The 19,297-nt window shown below is 44.0% G+C and overlaps 1 protein-coding gene across 3 annotated transcripts in view; it reads left to right on the forward strand.

Annotated features, from left to right (window-relative positions):
• Positions 1 to 19,297, forward strand: part of CNTN6 (contactin 6) — a 350,488-nt gene that overhangs the window by 81,802 nt on the left and 249,389 nt on the right. For all 3 annotated transcript variants that reach the window (XM_053303087.1, XM_053303088.1, XM_053303086.1), the window contains one exon: positions 1,195 to 1,328. In XM_053303087.1, coding sequence (XP_053159062.1) covers positions 1,274 to 1,328 — 55 coding nt within the window. In that variant the 5' untranslated portion in view covers positions 1,195 to 1,273. The remainder of the gene's footprint in view (positions 1 to 1,194; positions 1,329 to 19,297) is intronic.

Raw genomic sequence — 19,297 nt, forward strand, 5'->3', positions numbered from 1 at the left:
GTTGTGAAACATGCTCCCCATTGACTGTCTTCCTTGGAGGCCTTCAGGAGAGCCTTAAAGACCCATATCTTCTGCCTGATTTAATGATATCTAGTTTAAACCTTAATTTTAATGATATTTAATCCAGTCTAAAAGTTTATTGGTTTTAATTGCTTTATTCTGTGTTTTTGATCTTAATGTAAACCACTCTGAGCCACTTCAGGTAGGGCAGTATAGAAACTGAATGAAATGTAGTGTGCAGAACATCAATTTGAAAGTGCCTAGCAATGTGATCATAGAATTCAAATATATGTGGGTATTTTGTCTTCGTACAACAAGTCATGATATTTGTGAATGGCACTTGGGTGTCTGGGCAAGATTATAACAGAAGAGATTCAGTATAAGAAATTGCAGAGTGATACAGTTTGGGGAAAAATGTTTATAGCCTGTGATCATCTTATGAAAGAAACTTGATGATCATAGGGGAACATTATCTCTGAGAACATCAGCTCAATGTCCCTTTGCCATTTTTAGTTATTATTTTTATGTGTAAACATCTTTGAGAACTTTTGTTCAAAAGCAGTATACAAGTATTTGTCGTCGTTGTCGTAGTAAAAAGGACAAATTCAATATTACGGACTGTTAAGCTTAGGATTTAAACAAAGCATCCTCTATAATAAAGTGCGCCTGTGTCCTCCGGTGTCTGTGCCCGTGTCTCCCTCGGCTGTTCTGGGCATGCACGGAGCGCATGCCCAGAACGGCTGAGGGAGAAACGGCTGCAGGCACCAGGCGGCCATGTTGGCCGGCCCGGCCGAGGGGAGGCCGGAGGCGGCCACGGGGAGGCCAGAGACGGCGGTGGGGGATCCAGCCCGGCCGCGGGGAGAGGAGAGGCGGCAGTGGCGGGTTTGGCCCGCTGGCCGAAAAGGACAGAGGCGGTGGCTGTGGGTCCGGCGGGTCGGCAGGTGGGCACTCTTGGCGACGGCGGCGGAACACACCGTCCGCCCAGAAGGCCAAAGGCGGCGTCAGCGGGCGGCACCACCGCGGAGGCCCCCCCCCCAAAACCACCACAGAAGGCGGAAGGTCTGGCTGGGAGGAGGCGGCGGGAGAGGGCGGAGAAGGCAACTAGCGCCCGTTATTTCAACGGGCTGAAAAATACTAGTTCCTACATAACTTGTTTGGCATTCACACTCTCAACCTCTCTTTCTATTTTTACAGGCTATAAGTTGTGGCAGGAAGAACTACTTAGTATCTCTGATGATTGGATGGGAAGAATTTTTGACCCTGGAAAGTGGAGATGACGTTGCTATGGAAATTCGTATCTCTGCTACCATTCATGAACTGTTTTGCAGGTACAGTGTTCCATTATTACTGTTTTGAACCATGAGGCCAGGGGAAGTGACAGCCTCAAGCAGCAAGTGCACCGTGGGGTGGTGAATGTGGGCACTGTTTCACCTGCCATGGTTGCCATTTAACCTGTCTGCTGCCACTGTCTCTCCCTCAACTTTGCTGCCCCATCATTGACCTTTCTCCCCAGAACCTTGCCCCTTTGCTCGTCCTGCCCCTTGCTGACAGGCCCAACCCCATCTCCATTGGCCCAGGTACCATCCACCCCTCTTTTCCCTTGCCATCAGCCTCAGCTGCTGGGCTGCATGTTCACTGCTGACTGGTAGCATAGAGTATACCTCTTGTAGTGTCAGTTAGCCTCTCCTCTGTGCTACTGCACCAAAAAACAGCTGTCTCTTCCCTCCAGCACCAAATCTCACCAGAGACAAAGCAGACACTTTTGGTGCTGGATGGGAGAGAGAGAGCTGTTATTAGCTTAGCTCCCCAACCGCTAAATGGAGATGCTATCGCCAGCTCTTTCCTCCTATTTCTCTGCTGTTGTCTCTTCTCTTCAAATGATCAAATGAGTCTGCTTTGCCTCCAGTCAAGTTTGGTACTGGAGAGAAAACACAGTGGGGGAGGAGAGAGAAAGAGGTGGTATTGGCACAGCAATGCAGGGTTGGGATGTGCAAAATGTTTCAACCCGAAATAGGCCGTTTTGAGCCTGAAACAAAACACCCTTTGAATAAAGGGCCAGTTTTGAGCTCAGAACAAAACAAACCCATTTCAATCAAAATGTTTTGACATTTCAAGTGCCAATTTGGAGGTCTGTTTTTCCCTTGCTGGTTGGTTTTCAGGCACTGGCTTCGTATTGGCTTGCAATTTCTTTGCTTCTTGGTTGGCTAGTTATCATATCAAGTGTTGTCATGGGCAACTGTTCCCCAATGGCTGGGAGGAGGGGGGAACACAAAAGGATGGAATTTCAAAATGTATTCTAAGGGACTGAGGGGCAGAGAAAGCCCTTATAGTGTGCCTCTCCTGAAGAGAATACATCAGGAGTAGGGATGTGCATGAACCAAAATTCGTTAGGCTTGAATTCAAATTGAAGCCAAACCATGTGCTACCCAACAGGTTTGATCGAACCAGCTGGCCAGTTTGGTCCATTTGATTGACCCGGTTCAGTGGTGTGGGTGGCTAAAATTACAAAGGGGAATCAACTCAGGATTCCCCTTTACTAGTAAAGGGGTTGGGACTAGAGGTCCTGGGAATGCTAAGGGGTGGCTGGGTGGGGATGGCAAGAGGTAGTAAGTTTCTTACCTATCCGGCACAGCTTGCCTGCCTCCTCAGCACACCTCCAAGCATGTACAGTGTTTTATTTGGAAGCTGCCTGCTCAGCGGCAGCATGGTTCCAGCCTCTGAGGATGCAGGGAGGCCATCTGTGTGCCATCTGCACAAGTGTGGATGCCATTTACATGGCCATGCAAATGACATCTGCACATGCACAGATGACACGCAAATGTCAGAGGCTGGAACCACCATGTGGGTGGCTTCCTAAAATAGCACCATACGCACTTGGGACCACATCATCGGACGCAAGCGTTGGTGCTTCACCGACTGGGTAAGAATCTTACTACCTTTCTCACTACTCCTGCCCGGCCACCCCGTTCACCCAAACCAGGCTTAGTTTGGTTTGATCACAGACCGAACAGCCCCCAGTTCGGTCCGTGATGGAGCTGATGAACTGGCCCAGTTTGAGGTGAACCGGTTCAGCAGTGAAGAATTCATGCACACTCCTAATCAGGAGGAAAAGAAGAAAGGATCAAGGAAGGTTTGATTTTGTGGTTTTCTCAGCACAGAGTATAATATGCTATGATATTGCTGCTATAACTTTCTGGTTTTGCTGCATCTCAGATTGACAGATCTGAACTTGGGTGCCTGCCTTCTTTGTGTAGTGTTTTGGTTTGTTTGTGAGATAAGGTTGTGGCAAGAAATGCACAATGGCAGTTCTCTGTGTGCTTGTGTAATATTTCTTGGTGATTGCTGTGATGAGCTCCTTGTCTCACCTTGAGACTAACTTATGCTTCACTCACTGTTCTGAGTTTATAGCTTTGCTTGCTGTTAAGGGTGCTGTTGTGGCAGCTGTTGCAATGCTAGGAAGTAAGGAGTCATAATTGTGTGTGAGAGAGCAACTTGTGCCAATGATGTTACTGCAGTGCAGCCACTGTGGCTGGCAGTGGATTTGGGGTCAGTGATTCTTTTTTGGCCATTTTTGAACTGTGTTTGAAATGTGTGTTTTGTTTTGAAGGGACAGATTCCCTTTTACTGCGTGCTTCTCCAGTGTTTTTCAAGGCAGAGTAGCAAAATGGATTGCAAATTGCAATGCAAAACTTGTGTGCAGTGCACTGTATGAGTGCAGCTTCTGGCAATAGGGAACAATGGAGAAACTTGAAATACCCCATTTTCCTCCATGGATTGCTCCTAGGGACCCCAAAGTGGGTTGTGTGGTAGGCCAGGATGGTTGCTACCTACCACCCAACTCAGAAAATAAATGTGCAAGCAGGTGATACTTAGAAAAACAATTGACCTTTCCCCTAAACCTATGGGGGATCCTATGGGTTTTTTGGAGGGAAAGGTTAGAACATAAGATCAACCCTGCTGGATCCGGCACAAGGCCCATCCAGTCCAGCATCCTGTTTCACACAGTGGTCCACACGATGCCTCTGGGGAGCCCACAGGCAAGAGGAATGTGCATGACCTCTCTCCTGTGTTGCTCCTTTGCAACTGGTATTGAGAGGCATCGTGCCTCTGAGGCTGGAGATTGCCCATAGCCATTAGACTAGTAGACTTGTCCTCCATGAATCTGTCTAAACCCCTTTTAAAGCCATCCAAGCTGATGGCCATCACCACATCCTGTGGCAAGGAATTCAATAGATGTATTATGCGCTGTGTGAAAAAGTACTTCCACTTGTCGGTCCTAAATTTCCCAACGTTCAGTTTCATGGGGTGACCCCTTGTTCTAGTGTTGTGAGAGAGGGAGAAAAATTTCTCTCTGTCTACCCTCTCCACTCCATGCATAATTTTACACACTTCAATCATGTCTCCCCTTAGTCACCTTTTTCCCAAGGTAAAGAGCCCCAGATGTTGTAGCCTAGCCTCATAAGGAAGGTGCTCCAGGCCCCTGATCATTTTGGTTGCCCTCTTCTGCAACATTTCTACTTCTACAATATCCTTCTTAAGATATGGTGATCAAAGCTGTACACAGTACTCCAGATGTGGCTGCACCATAGATTTGTATAAGGGCATTATAATATTAGCATTTTTATTTTCAACCCCCCTCCTAATGAGTGCTAACATGAAATTGGCTGCTCAGTGCCGCACACTGAGATGACACTTTCAATTAGCTGTCCACCATGACCCCCAAATCTCTCTTCTGGTCAATCACTGACAGCTCAGATCCCATCAGCGTATAAGTTGCTGTTTTTTGCCCCAATGTGCATCACTTTACACTTGCTTACACTGAACCTCATTTGCCATTTTGTGGGGAAAGGGGAAATTAATAGTAGGGATCCAAAGAGCCAATGCTACCTAACAATGCTAACGTACATGGAACATTTGCCAAAGGTGATGTCACTGGGATGCTATTACATTCCAAGTGGAGCTCATTCCAAAGACTATTTGAATCTGAAGCAGCTGCAGTTTTATTTAGTCAGTGCTGACTTTCATAAATGCTGCCACAGGACAAATATAATGATGTGAAAGTCACCCAATGTCAACCCCATGTGAACTGAGTTTGTTGTACCAAGCCCTCTTTGAGCCAAGATGCTGGGGAGGTGGCTTCACAGTGTAAGGTGATTCTGGATAAAATTATTTAGATCTTTTCCCATCCGGTTTCTGACCTGGATGTGGGATGGAGAGTACCTTGGTCATTTTGATTGATAACTTTCACTTGGAGACAAACAGTGGGAATGCGACCCTATTGATTTTCCTGGATCTCCAAGTCTCTATTGATGATACCAACCACTATATATTTCTGGGCTGTATTACAGGAATGGGTTTAGAAGGAGGCATCATGTTATGGTGGCTCTAATCCTTGACAGGACAGTCCTTGAAAGTGGTGCTCCACAACCCCTTGGCAATGGCTTTTGGAGTTCTTCAGAAGTCTATTCTGTTCCCCATTTTTTAAAACATTCACACAAGAAACCACTGTGTGAAGTCATTTACATGTATATGCTGTGGTGTCATCAGGATGTCAAAGGCACCAGTTGAGCTCTACCTCTTGTTTGCAACAACTAGTTCCAGGGAGGCAAATGAAACCATAAATCAGGTTTTGGAGGCAGTTATTAGCAAATAAGCTGAACTAAATTGAAATAAGATGGAGTTGCTGCTGGTGAGAGATTTTGCCTTGTTGGATGAAGGTATTACACCTTTCTTGGATAAGGATTGCGCTCTCCCTAAAGGATCAAATATGGGGGGTGCTTGTTGACTTGACACTGCCATTGGATACCCAGACTTCGGCTGCAGCACCTTTTACAACCTTTAGTTGACATGCCATCTGTGGCCATATCTAGAGAGTGCAGAGATGTCAGTTGCAATGAATTGGTTACAGCCCAGACTGGACTACTGTGGTGCATATTGCTTGGGGCTGCCCTTGAAGACAGTTCAGAAGCTTCAGTTGATACAAAATACCATTGCTAGATTGCAGATGAGATTAGGGAAACTTGTAGACCAGCTATTTGTTACCAAAATGCTTCCAGCCTCAGTTCAAAATTCTGATTTTGGCCTTTAAAGCCCCGGATGATCTTGGACCTGATTATATAAGGACCACTCCTCCCATATGAACCTACCAGTGTTCCCCCAACAGAGATTCCCAGATGTTGTTGACTACAACTCGCAGAATCCCCAAGCAAAAGCCATTGCAGATGGGGATTCTGGGAGCTGTAGTCAACACCTTGGAATTCCTGTTAGAGGGAACACTGGAACCTACCCAGCATAACAATTCTTAGATCCTGACTAGATATTATCATGCTGTTTACACATAGTCTACTAGATGTTACGGACTGGATTTGGTACTTTAATTATTGGGCCCTTTCCACGGGTCTAGAATGACCAAATAAAAATTAAGATATCGTTGTAGTATTCGCTCTGTCCCATGTAGTGTGGCCTTCCGTAGTTGATGTGTTGTAATTTTATTGATGACCAAGGTGTCGAGATGGTGTTCAAGTGCCTTTTAGTACTGCACCAAGGGCACCAACAACTATTGGCACCACTGCTGTTTTCTTTTTCCAGAGCCACTCAATTTCAATCTGAAGGTCCTTGTATTTAGTTATTTTCTCCAGTTGTTTTTCGCCGACTCGTCTATCCCCTGGGATTACAATATCAATGATCAGAACCTGATTTTTATCAATGACTGTCAGATCCAGCGTGTTGTGCACTAAATGCCTATCAGTTTGTATTCGAAAATCCCAAAGGATTTTTGCCTCCTCATTTTCTGTGACCTTCTCAATCGGATGATTCCACCAATTCTTGATTGGTGGCAATTTGTAATTCTTGCAAAAGTTGCAGTGCATCATTGCAGCAACTTTGTTGTGTCTTTCCTTATAATCAGTCTATGTCATTTTCTTACAACAACATACAAGGTGCTCAACCTTCTCATCCGCTTCCTTGCATAACCAACACTTACTGTCTTTCTGGGTCTTATCAGTTTTTGCCTTTATAATGTTTGTTGGTAGTGATTGTTCCTGGGCCGCAAAATTGAGACCTTCCATTTCTTTCTTCAGTGTCCCCTTCTTTAACCACTGCCATGTTGTGCTCTTGTTGACTTTCGATTATATGTCATTAAAGAACTGACTGTGCAATGGTTTGTTGTGCCATTTTTCTCAATTCCTCATCTGCTGATTTTGTATTCATCCTTTGATTACTTTATTTTCAACAGTCATGTCTTACTCACTTCCTGTAGCATTTCTTCTTGGCTTTCATTGATGTATTCCACCAATGCTTGTTTTTCTTCTTCAATAGACTGTCTTACTTGCAGCATTCCACATCCACCTTCATTTCTTGGCAGGTACAGCCTATCAATATTTCTTCTTGGGTGCAGGGCATGATTGATGGTCATTATTTTCCTGGTTTTCTGATCCAGCACACCCAATTCTACTTGTGCCCAATCAACAATACCTGCAGTATATTGGATTACAGGAATTGCCCATGTGTTGATTGCTTTGATAGTGTTACCACCATTAAGTTTGGAGTTCAGTGTCTTTCTTACTCGCCTGATATATTCCTTATTAACTTTGGTCTTCACTTCAGCATGCTTGATCTTGTCACTTGACCCCTCCGCCAGGCACTACCTTGATGAGGTGGAGGAGCTTGCAAGCTTTGAAGATGCAGAGGGCTATGCTGGAGGGTCACCCAAACCAGACAGGCCTCTGCTCAGAAGTCAGACTAAATGTGCCTAATCCCATAACCATGGTGAGAACAAGAAAAACAAATCCTATACCGGATCAGTTATCGCCCGGGTCAACAAGGGCCGCGTCGAGCAGCTAGAGTACCTGGGCACTTGTCGAATAATAGGTTACAGGACTCAGGATCTTCAGCTGAGCAACCAGGTTGTTGTTTTATTATTATTATCTTGTTTACAGACAGACAGTCAGACAGGTGTTTTTGACTGGTTTGTTTTATCCAGACATCGAGTCCTTCCCAAGGACCTGGGATGCCAGAATTTTATTGTCAATTGTTATAGATATCGTCGCAGAATATAGGCTGTTCCCAGTAAAGCTGCTTTTTGTAATTGGCTGATGGTGATTTCTGTGGCCCCTATGGTGTTGAGGTGCTCTTCAAGGTCTTTTGGAACTGCACCCAGCGAGCTAATTACCACTGGGATTATTTTGGTCTTTTTCTGCCACAGCCTTTCAATTTCAATTTGTAGATGTTTGTATCTGGTTATTTTTTCTATTTCTTTTTCTTCTATTCTGCTATCCCCTGGTATTGCTATGTCGATTATTTTGTCTTGTTTTTCTTTCTTCTCGACTACAGTGATATCTGGTGTATTGTGTGGCAGATGTTTGTCTGTTTGTAGTCGGAAGTCCCATAATATTTTTACATCTTCATTTTCTTCAACTTTTATTATTATTATTATTATTATTATTATTATTATTATTATTATTAATTCAATTTCTATACCACTCTTCCAAAAATGGCTTAGGCCAGTTTACATAGAGAAATAATAAATCAGTAAGATGGATCTCTGTCCCCAAAGGGCTCACAATCTAAAAAGAAACATAAAATAGACACCAGCAACAGTCACTGGAGGTACTGTACTGGGGGTGGATAGGGACAGCTACTCTTCCCCTGCTAAATAAAGAGAATTATCATGTTAGATATGAGGAAACTGTATAAGTGATCTGGATAAAATGGAAGAACTGAGCCTTCCTACTCTGCAATCCTGTGTTGTTTCTCATCTGTTAATGAAAGATCGTATCTACATTCCATGGAATTCAAGAATAGTCTTTAAAGTTCTGTATTGCATACAAAACAATTTAGATATATACTGATTTTGTTTAAACACAGTTTAGATGAAATATTTGATAACACCCCCCCCCCCGCTTAATCACACTTCAACTTTCATGGAGTATATAAGAACAGCCCTGCTGGATCAGGCCCACGGCCCATCTACTCCAGCATCCTGTTTCACACAGTGGCCCACCAGATGCCACTGGAAACCTACAGGCAGGAGTTGAGGGCATGCCCTCCCGCCTGCTATTACTCCCCTGCAACTGGTACTCAGAGGCATCCTGCCTCTGAGGCTGGAGGTGGCCTATAGCCCTCCAACTAGTAGCCGTTAGGGATGTGTGAACTAGATTGGGAGTTCGGTTTAATGGTTTGTAGGTTTGTGGTCAAACTGACCCCCCCCCCGGTTCCATCTGTACCGGGACCAAACCCCACCCCCAGTTCAAGATATATATTTTTTAAATTAAAAAAAATATCTGTACCTCTAGGAAGCACCCCCCCCCCGGGGCTAAAGGTTGGGGGGGGGGGTCTGTGAAGCTTCCCCCTCCCCCACCAGCCTCGGTAATCACCACCGCGGCCCGTCCAACCATACTTTGTGGCCTATATACCTGTGTGGTGGCCATTTTGCCTGCCACCACGCATGTGCACATGGCATCTGCGAGTCCTGGCATGGCCCAGTGCCTCACAGAGGCCATCTGCATATGCGCGGTAAACAATTTTTAAAATTAAAATGGCCGCCATGCAGGTATACAGAGGCCAGAACGGGCCACAAAGTGCGACCAGACAGGCTGCAGCGGTGATTACCGATGCCGGCAGGTGTAGGGGGAACCTTTGCAGTCTCCCAACTACAGCCTTAGGAAACCCCCCGAAGGGGCTAGACATACAGAATTTTTTAAAATTAAATATATATATATATATCCACGAACCCCCCCCAAACCGAATCAAACCAGGGGGGCTTGAAGGGGGGCTGGACCAAACGGTACTGGTCAGGATCGAGTGTAGTTTGCACTTAAACGGAACCGGGCCAGCAGGTTCTGCGCATACCCCTAGTAGCTGTTGATAGACCTTTTCTCCATGAAGTTATCCAAACCCTTCTTAAAGTCATCCAGGTTGTTAGCTGTCACCACAACTTGTGGCAGAGAGTTCCACAAGTTGATTATGTGTTGTGTGAAAAAGTACTTCCGTTTGTTGGTCCTAGATTTCCTGGAAATCAGTTCCATGGGATGACCCCTGGTTCTAGTTTTATGTGAGAGGCAAAAGAATTTCTCTCTATCCACTTTCTCCACACCATGCATGATTTTATAGATCTCTATCATGTCTCCCCACAGTCGTCTTTTTTCTAAACTAAATAGCCCCAGGTGTAGTAGCCTTGCTTCATAAGAAAGGTGCTGTACGCCCCAGATCATTTTGGTTGTCCTCTTCTGCACCCTTTCCAGTTCTACAATGTCCTTTTTTAGATGTGGTGACCAGAATTTTATGCTGTACTCCAGTTGTGGCCACACTATAGTTTTGTATAAGGGCATTATAATATTAGCAGGTTTTTTTTAAATCCCCTTCCTAACCATCCCTAGCATGGAATTGGCCTTTTTCACAGCTGCAGCACATTGAGCCGACACTTTCAACAAGCTGTCCACCATGAACCCAAGATCCCTCTTCTGGTCAGTCACTGACAGCTCAGATCCCATCAACGTATACTTGAAGTATACGAGTAATTATCCAGTCCCTGCGGACAGCCCTTTGTCTGACCTCTGTCTCCAACTAATATATATTGAACTTGTTATACTTCAACAAACTGGTCTCACCTTAGTCAGATTCTGATGATGTAATTACACAAATTATAGCAACCACAAGTGAGCCTTAAATTAATTATGTGATTCATGACTCAGCAGCTGTATTTTCTATGAATAATGAAACAGAAGATAGTGCAATGCAGAGACTGGTGGAATATTTTAAAAGAAAATTAAGCAAAAGTAGGTTATCGTTTTCAAAGTAGGATCTAGGGGAAACTAAACATTCTCCTCTAATGAAACACTAACAAACTACAAAACTAACAGTCAAATAATATAATTCTGATCATCATATTATCTTGATGTATTGCATACCTCTGTCTTAAACATCTTGCAATACTTTTGCTAATGGCATCAACTCTTAGCACCAGCAACCCATTAGGGGTAGAAAGAGTGAGCATGTGAAGCCTCTTTGTGACTACTTTTTGTCTACTCTACTTCCCCTTTGTTAGACTGATAGCCGGGCTTCAGACATCATGGGCAAACTTACCTCAAGTTTGCCCCGTGATGTCCGAACAGTCAGAGCCATGGTTCCGGAACACAACCATGACACCAATAGGGTTGCCAACATTTCATTGCCAGAATAAGGGACACAAGTACCAGAATGAGGGACACACATTTGTGGGGGCTGACTGGGGGGGGGGCTGGGAGGTGTATGCAGTGGTAATCAAGAGCCTGAGTATCATTCATATATATATATATATATATATATATATATATATATATATATATATACTAGTGGTTTTGTAGCCCGTTGGTTAACGGGCGCTAGTGGAGCTCTGCGCTCCAGACGTTCGCCGCCATTCCCTCTCCCGCCACCCCCCGGTGCCCGGGGCTCCGGCCGGGCCCGCCACTCACCGCCGCCCGCGGCTCCGGCCGGGCCCGCCACCCACCGCGGCTCCGGCCTGGCCCACCGCTGCCGGGGCCCACCGCCGCATTGTTTTGTTTGCCGCCTCGTCCGGCGGCCATCCTGGGCGGCCAGAAGCGGCCGCCCCGAAGAAGCCGGGTAAGCGGCGGCACGGCCAGGCCTCGGCCATGGCTCTGCCGCCTCCTCGGCCGCGCCGCCGCCTCGGCCAGTGTCCCCCGCCGCCGCTTACCCGGCTTCTTCGGGGCGGCCGCTTCTGGCCGCCCAAGATGGCCGCCGGGTGCTGGCGGTCCTGGCTCCCTGGCCTCTTCTGGCCATGCGCTTCGCGCATGCCCAGAAGAGGCCAGGGAGGCACGGACACACGCTTGGTGTCCGTCCACGGACGGACACCAAGCCTTTTATTAGATAGGAGATATATATATATATATATAGAGAGAGAGAGAGAGAGAGAGAGAGAGAGAGAGATTTGAATAATATGCTACTGGATAAATGAGAGACAAATGCTGTTCCTATAGGGACCAACATTTCATCCCTGAAATGAGGGACATCCTGTGTAATGAGGGACAGTTGGCAACCCTAGACTCTGATTCCCACCCCCAGCCTCCAGCTGAACCCTCAGTTACAAGTAAGGTTCACTTACCAAACCAAGTGTCTGGAGGCTGGAGTTGGTTTGGGCAACTTGCCCAAACTGGAGTTAAGTGAGACAGTTCCTCCCACTTTCTAAAGTTAATTGGCTGGTGCAGCTTTCCTTCCTGGGACTCAGAAAGTCCACACAGCCAGTTTTTGCCCCCTTGCAGGCTCTGAGATCGCAGCTCCAGCTCATCTGGGAGTGAGTCTGGGGACGGGCAAGAGAACCCTGGGTTCACTGAATCCGCAGTTCTTAACAACATCCGAAGGTGTCTGTAGTCTCATGTTTAATTCTTTCACCTGCAATACAGACTTTCTCTTCTGCCTTTCCTTCTTGATGTAGCCAACAGCCACGCATGTATACCTTTCCTATCTCTGTGATGTGTTTCCTAAATAAACTACTTTACTTAGAACTTTAACTCCATGTGTCCAGACAACATTAATTAGCAGTGCTCTCCTTATTTGTTCACTTGTGCTGCTAGTGGGGTAGATAAATGATCTCCCCTCCAAATCTCTATAACACATTTCAGATAGTTTTTTCTTTCATATCTTCTGAGACATGAGAGCGAGTAACTGCGTTAAGCTATGAGTCACAACTTTATTATACTGCATGTATGATCTGGAACTTAACCACTAGGTAAAGCACAAACTCTCCCAACTCAGCATGGTCAATGCTGCTAAGAGAACCATCTGAGAGCTTAAAAAAACCTGGTCTTCTGCCACTCACCTAAGCAACCCCATCCCAGCTCCAAGTGTCAGATCAGTATTGCAATGTTCTGCACAATTCACTCATCACACCTTCAAGGTGTGCAGAGGAGGCTATGTGTTTTCAGCCATGTGGCAGTGAGCACTGGAGTAAATGTCATGGTCCAACGTGTAGTTTCCTATGCCAGATCCACTCCAGGAATGAAAGGCTTGGCATGGGTAGGACTCCCATAATTAATCTGATGTCTCAGCATGTTTTACACCATTCTCTATGTCTTGTCGTTCGCTTACATTACTTTCATTGACCTTGCCATTTGTGAACCATATAATGGAGAACTATGCAAATATAATCAGTTATTCAATTCAACCCATACAGTATGTCAGAAGAGACAACGTGAAAAACCTCTTAAATTGGCCTCTCTTCTGAGGCCTATTTAAGAATAGGAAGAATCTAAAATTCACATACACACATAGACATAAAATGCAACCAGGTGAACATCATTCTTTTTAATTTTGTCAAAAATGCATTGTCAAAATTAGTGTGTGTGTATGTATAACTTTTAATTATTTTTGAAATAAGAATCCACAAAACAGTACCTTACATACTGTGCAGTCCCCTACCAATGAGATATGGGGCACTCATGCTGGCTCCATGAGTCCAAAAGTGATATGAACAAGCTGGCAAACCCCCTTTTTAGTATTAGGGTCTGCTCTCTAAGAACCCAGAGAGCCAAGTTGAGGCCTGTGAGTGTATCATTGCAAGAGACAACTAGGATGTGAACTCTGATCTTGCTGAACTACAGTAGCCAAATGAAATTGTTTATATCTACCCAAGGCCAAAAACTTGTTTTTGCACTGTGCTTGTCAAGTGATAAGCATGAAGCTTAGTTTGAGTAAATGCTGAGAGCCATTATATTAAGTCTTGGGAACCTTCATATTTTATAGGCTATAGAAACCGCATATATAGATAAAGAATGCTTGCATATAGGGGTACATATTTTCACACAGTAACTGCATGATCTGCTTTGCATGCTATCTCTTTGAGTGACATTTTCTCTCTGTGAATAACAATATTCTCTGGAGTAAAAGACGCCAACAAAGCTTTGAGAATTGACCACAGGCCGGGTCAAGCTGGTCAAAGATAGACATGTTTCTATCTAGAATTTGCAAACAATATCAAGCCCCAAACCCCATGACAGGCTTGTTGCCCTGATACGGTGTGAGAGAGTTTGGGGAAAGGGGCAATTTGTTTATATTAAGGATGGAGACATAGAAAGGATTGACATGACTGTCTTTGATTTGAGCTATGACAAATAGGCTGGGGAGAGGTTATAAAATAACCCACCCCTCCCGCACAAGCACACAAGGAAGGGAATGCATGGTCTTACTTCATGGGAGAAGCACCAGGTAACCCCTCTCCAGTAAGGAGGAGAGGGGCTTGCTTGAACCAGGGGAAGAAGCAGTGTGTGTGTCCACCCTGTTAAGGGGGAATCACATGCACTGATTCCCCTTGGGACAGTATGTGGCTTTCTAATTAGTGGAAGTAAGCTTGTGCCCTGTCAGTTGCCAAGCCTCCCTTCTGGAAAGCCAGCTGCCTCGCCTTGGCTGGACTCTCAAGGCCTTCTGGATCAACCACCGATGTGACCTGGTAATTGGCTTGGCCTTTCAGATTCCAGCAATTTCTTCTAACTAACAACACCTGCTCTCTCTCTCTCGCTCTCTCTCTCTCCCACCTCCCCTTGTCTTTTAAATTTTTTATACCTTCTCTGCCGCTCCAGCGAAGTTCTCTGCCTCAGCCATCGTGTGTTGGCTGACAGGAAACGGTGTCTGTTCATTCCTTCTCTTTCCGGCCACTCCTTTTTCTATCCACCCCAAGCTGCTTTAATGAGCGTTCCTCTCTAGTCTCTCCCTCCTTCACTGAGACTGCCATTTCAACATTAGCATTTTCGGTTCTCTGCCAAAAACAGCCTTGGAATGTTTAGGAACAAATTGTAGATTACATCCTGCAGCTAAGAGACAGGCCTCCATTTAGCTGCCTCTAATAAGAAGAAATGGATTTTAAAACTATTTAGCATTTAGTAAATTGCCTGCCTAAAAGTCAGAAAGAAGTGCCTTTCTCTGTTAAGAATTGAAATTGCCTTGCATTATATTATTGGTATGATTTAACTGTCATAGAAATTATTGGATTAATTAAGGGAATGCCTTTTGCTGTTAGAGTAGTGCTGTGAGATTGTTTTGGTTTGTAGCTAAGCGACAGGAAGATAAGACACCTCTCACACAGAAACTGAATTCCTTAGCTGCTTGTTTTTAGTGAGGCTGAAGTGAATTTAGCAACTCTGCATTCTGGCCAGAGAGAATGATTTTAAAGATGCTGCTTCTAACTGCTATTTGAAAACACTGCACTACAGATTACTGGGGAAATGAAATCAATAGGTAAGAACATAAGAACAGCCCTGCTGGATCAGGCCCAAGGCCCATCTAGTCCAGCATCCCATTTTGCACAGTGGCCCACCAGATATTTTGCTTGCATGCTTATTGCTCACATGTAATCACTGAACCTTCAAGAAAGTTAATTAAAAATTACCAGCTGTGTGTGTGAATCCTTCCCCCTTGCCCCCCCCTTGCTTCCACGACACTCATAAAACGAACTGGAAGAGTCTCTGTTTGGCTAAGAAAAGAAGGGTGTGACAACCATATTTTATCAAAAAGCCCATTGACACTGCTAGCAAATGCACAGAGCCTCTGTGGATCCTAAAGATCACACATGTAGGCTTTGCTTATTGAGAATGATGGGAGAATTGTTCCTACAGCAATGATACAATCCTTAGGAACCACAGAGGCTCTGCACAATTGTTAGCAGCATCAATGGGTTTTCCAGACTCACAGTCAGTATGAGCATGGCGCTGCAGAGTATGTGAGTCATATACTCTAGAATGTCATCTTTAGGGAATTAAATGGACATGAGGGAAGCTTTATGTGAACTTTCTGTATGACAGATAATGTAAATTAAGTTGCTATATTCCCATGGTATGCTTGTCACTAAAAACTAAGGTTGTTTTTGACTTTTCAAAGATAAATGACATTGTGAAAACCAAAGTTTCGTAGGAATTAAAATCCTGCATCAAGACCTGAGAGACGATCTGTGGGCTCCAGAACTTTAATGATCATGGAACATGTTTCACAGATAGACTCAGATAACTGTATTCACATATTTCTTTTTCATTTATTCTCGGAGATGGGTATGCTACAAATAACATGAACTTGCTAATGTTCAGTTGCAAGATGTATATGAGTACCAGTTTAACGACACAACTGATGGTCCTTTATTTTGCCAGAGTTCAATTTTAGCCCAACCACAACTAACTACACTTCATCTCTGATTTTGGGACTAGAGAAAGGTTCCCTTCCAGATATGTTGTACCTGATGAACATTTCCAACTCTTCAGAGCTATGGGGCTAGTATATGCAACTGACAATTTAACAAGTCAGGAGCTAAAAAGATAAGTTCCCTGTAACAAAGGCAGTTAGATCATTCCACCAACTTTCATGGATATGGGATACTGTGGAGGTTGTTGTGGCACATGCCACAGAACTGAACTGTCCCAAACCAAACTCGTCGTAGTTTGGCCATAATAAAGTACACCATTAGACAAGAAAAATGTTTTTAGTTCTTGAAGACGAATTACTTCATCACAGAACTGGAATAATAAAGCAGAAATCAGGTACAATAAGTCTTCCAAGTACATTTTAATTCAATTAAGAAGGTTAGATTTTTAAAATGAAAAATAAAGCTCTCACACCATTAAACTAATGTTCTCTATTCTTCTCATTTTCTCAAAGAGCATTTCTTAGATATCTTGACAAGTCTTTTTCCTTATGCCAAAAGGAATAAATAATGTATACATGGATAATGGTATTGTAAGGCAACAGAATGGCCTCCATCTTTCTTCCTCCTTTTTCTAATAATCTGTTGCTTTTTTAATGAGATAATTTGATGTAAACATATAATCAGAGGCAAGGGGATAAAGAATGATGTGACATGAGTAAAGTGATGAAGATAAAGTATGACATCAGTATTTGAAGGCCTGAAGGTTTCTTCTTAGAATTCATGCATGGAGCCTGTTTCTTTCCACTATTGTTAAAATGGAAATGCTGCTTTATCAATACTGCATAAGAAAGAAAAACCATTTGGGGAATAAGGATTTCAGCAGAATCGTATGCTGCAGATATTAATAGAAAAGTTGTCACTGAGTTAAAGGAGAAAATATTCCCTCTTCCACCTACTTTCCACAAACAACTCAGACATCAAATGAAAGTTAACTTTGTATATATGTTTCTGGTTCTGCTCTAGCACCTAATTTTGTGTGCAGAATCAAGAAAGCCACTTATTAACAGACTTACATTGAACCTGAGTCAGAATATTGGTTCATCTGTCCCAGCTGTGTCTACTCTGGCTGGTAACAAACTGAGATGTTCACTGTCAGGTGTTCCTTAGCACATCAGGGTGTGAAGTGGGGGGAATTTCTGCTGCATCAAGATCATGAGATGTGGGAATGGGAACCAACCTGGAAGAATAAGACAAAAAAGATGAGAGCTGATGGGAGGGACAACTGTAGAAGTGGGGTACTCCAAGGATCTGTACTGGGATCAGTCCTTTTAACTTATTCATAAATGGTCTAGAAGTTGGGGTAAGTGGCGAGGTGGTCAAATTGTGATGACACTAGAATATTTAGGGTAGTGAAATCCATAACAGGTTGTGAGGTGCTCCCAAAGGATAAACAGGAATTTTGCATTTTGAATCTGTTGTGGGGTAACTGATCTACTGTCTTCTAGGATTGCTTCTTCAACTTCACTTATGTTCTGCTTGTATGACTGCAAATAAAGAAAATAGTACAAAGACACTTTAAGTCACCAGTGCTCTACCATACAAAGGAAATAAAAGCCATCATACTTTCCCTAGAACATCTCACTACTCCAGAAAGCAGGGGGCATAAAACAACACATGCACTTCTAGCAGTGCTCTGTGCTCTGCTCATAGTTGTAAAAAATAGTTCTTACAACTATTAACTATCGATAGATTACACCTATCCTGATTAATGTAGTTATAATAATTATGAGGCTATTCTCATGACCAGGACAAACCAGACTAAACCAGAGCCTCTATGACTATTATACCTAATGCATAGACTCCATAGTCATTTTCATATCTTATCAGATTGAATCCACTGGGCAGTGGAAGAGGTCTGTAACCTTGCATTCTGTTCTGGATTTTGGTGATAATACTCTCACAAATGTATGGAATGCAGAGAATCCATGGACTTTTCACATCATATCAAATCCACTATGGAGCATAAAGGGTCTGTAGCCAGATAAATGAGGTTTAGACTTGCCTTAAGGTGTAAAGGAACTCACATTGGTAATGCTAGGGCAGGAGTTAACGACTGGAGATTCTTGGGTTAAATTCAGTACCCCAAGAGATGCCAACTGGTAAGTTGTCAAGCTAGAGGCAAACCTGTTGTAGAAAAAGTGCCATCATGAGCAATTACAGTGATGGCATTGAGATATTTACTGATTTGTTGATCCATTCATTCAATTTATATACGGCCCTTCCTAAAGTGGCCATGGGCAGTTTACATTAAAATAAGCAACACATAATAAAATAATTAAAATAAAATAAAAACACATTTAAACAAGAGTAAAACTCATTAAAACTAAAACTAGATATCCTTAAAAGCAAGGCAAAGAAGCGGGGCGGGGGGTGTCTTTAGGGCTACCACATCCTACTTGCTTAATGTTTTGCTCCAGTTCCTAATGAGGGCTCTGGACACAGCTTTTAACATATGAACATGAGAACAGCCCTGCTGGATCAAGCCAAGGCCCATCCAGTCCAACATCTATGACACACAATGGCTCACCAGATGCCTCTGGGAAGCCCACAGGCAAGAGTTGAGGGCATACCCTCTCTCCTGCTGTTGTTCCCCTGCAACTGGTATTTAGAGGCGTCTTGCCTTTGAAGCTGGAGGTGGCCCATAACTCTCATACTAAGCTGGAGGTGGCCCATAGCCATCGATAGACCGGTCTTCGATGAATTTATCTAAGCCCCTTTAGGGATGTGCAAAACGTTTCGGGTACAAAACGTTTTGTACTTGAAACAAGCAGTTTGGGGTGATATGTAGACAAAACAAAATGCCAATTTTCCAAATCCAAAAGTTTTGTACACAAAACAAAACGTCCCTGTTTCGGCTACAATAAGTTTTGTTGTCTTTGATCTCCATTTGCTGCCTTCTTGTGCCTCCTGTGTCTGTCTGTGCCACCAGCCCCAGCCCCTGTAGCCACTGGCCAACCCTAACCCTTCCCCCCAGATTTTCAAGGCTTTTGCCCCAGCCTCACCAAACCTGAAGACTGAGAAGAAGATTGAAGAAGAGTAGACTCAGAGACCAGACCACAGACAACTGAGCACACCTAGATTGAGCGAGTATACCCCCATTCTCATTCTCTCTCTCTCACA

Source organism: Hemicordylus capensis, chromosome 2 (genome assembly GCF_027244095.1).
Source record: "Hemicordylus capensis ecotype Gifberg chromosome 2, rHemCap1.1.pri, whole genome shotgun sequence".
Lineage (NCBI taxonomy): Eukaryota > Metazoa > Chordata > Lepidosauria > Squamata > Cordylidae > Hemicordylus > Hemicordylus capensis.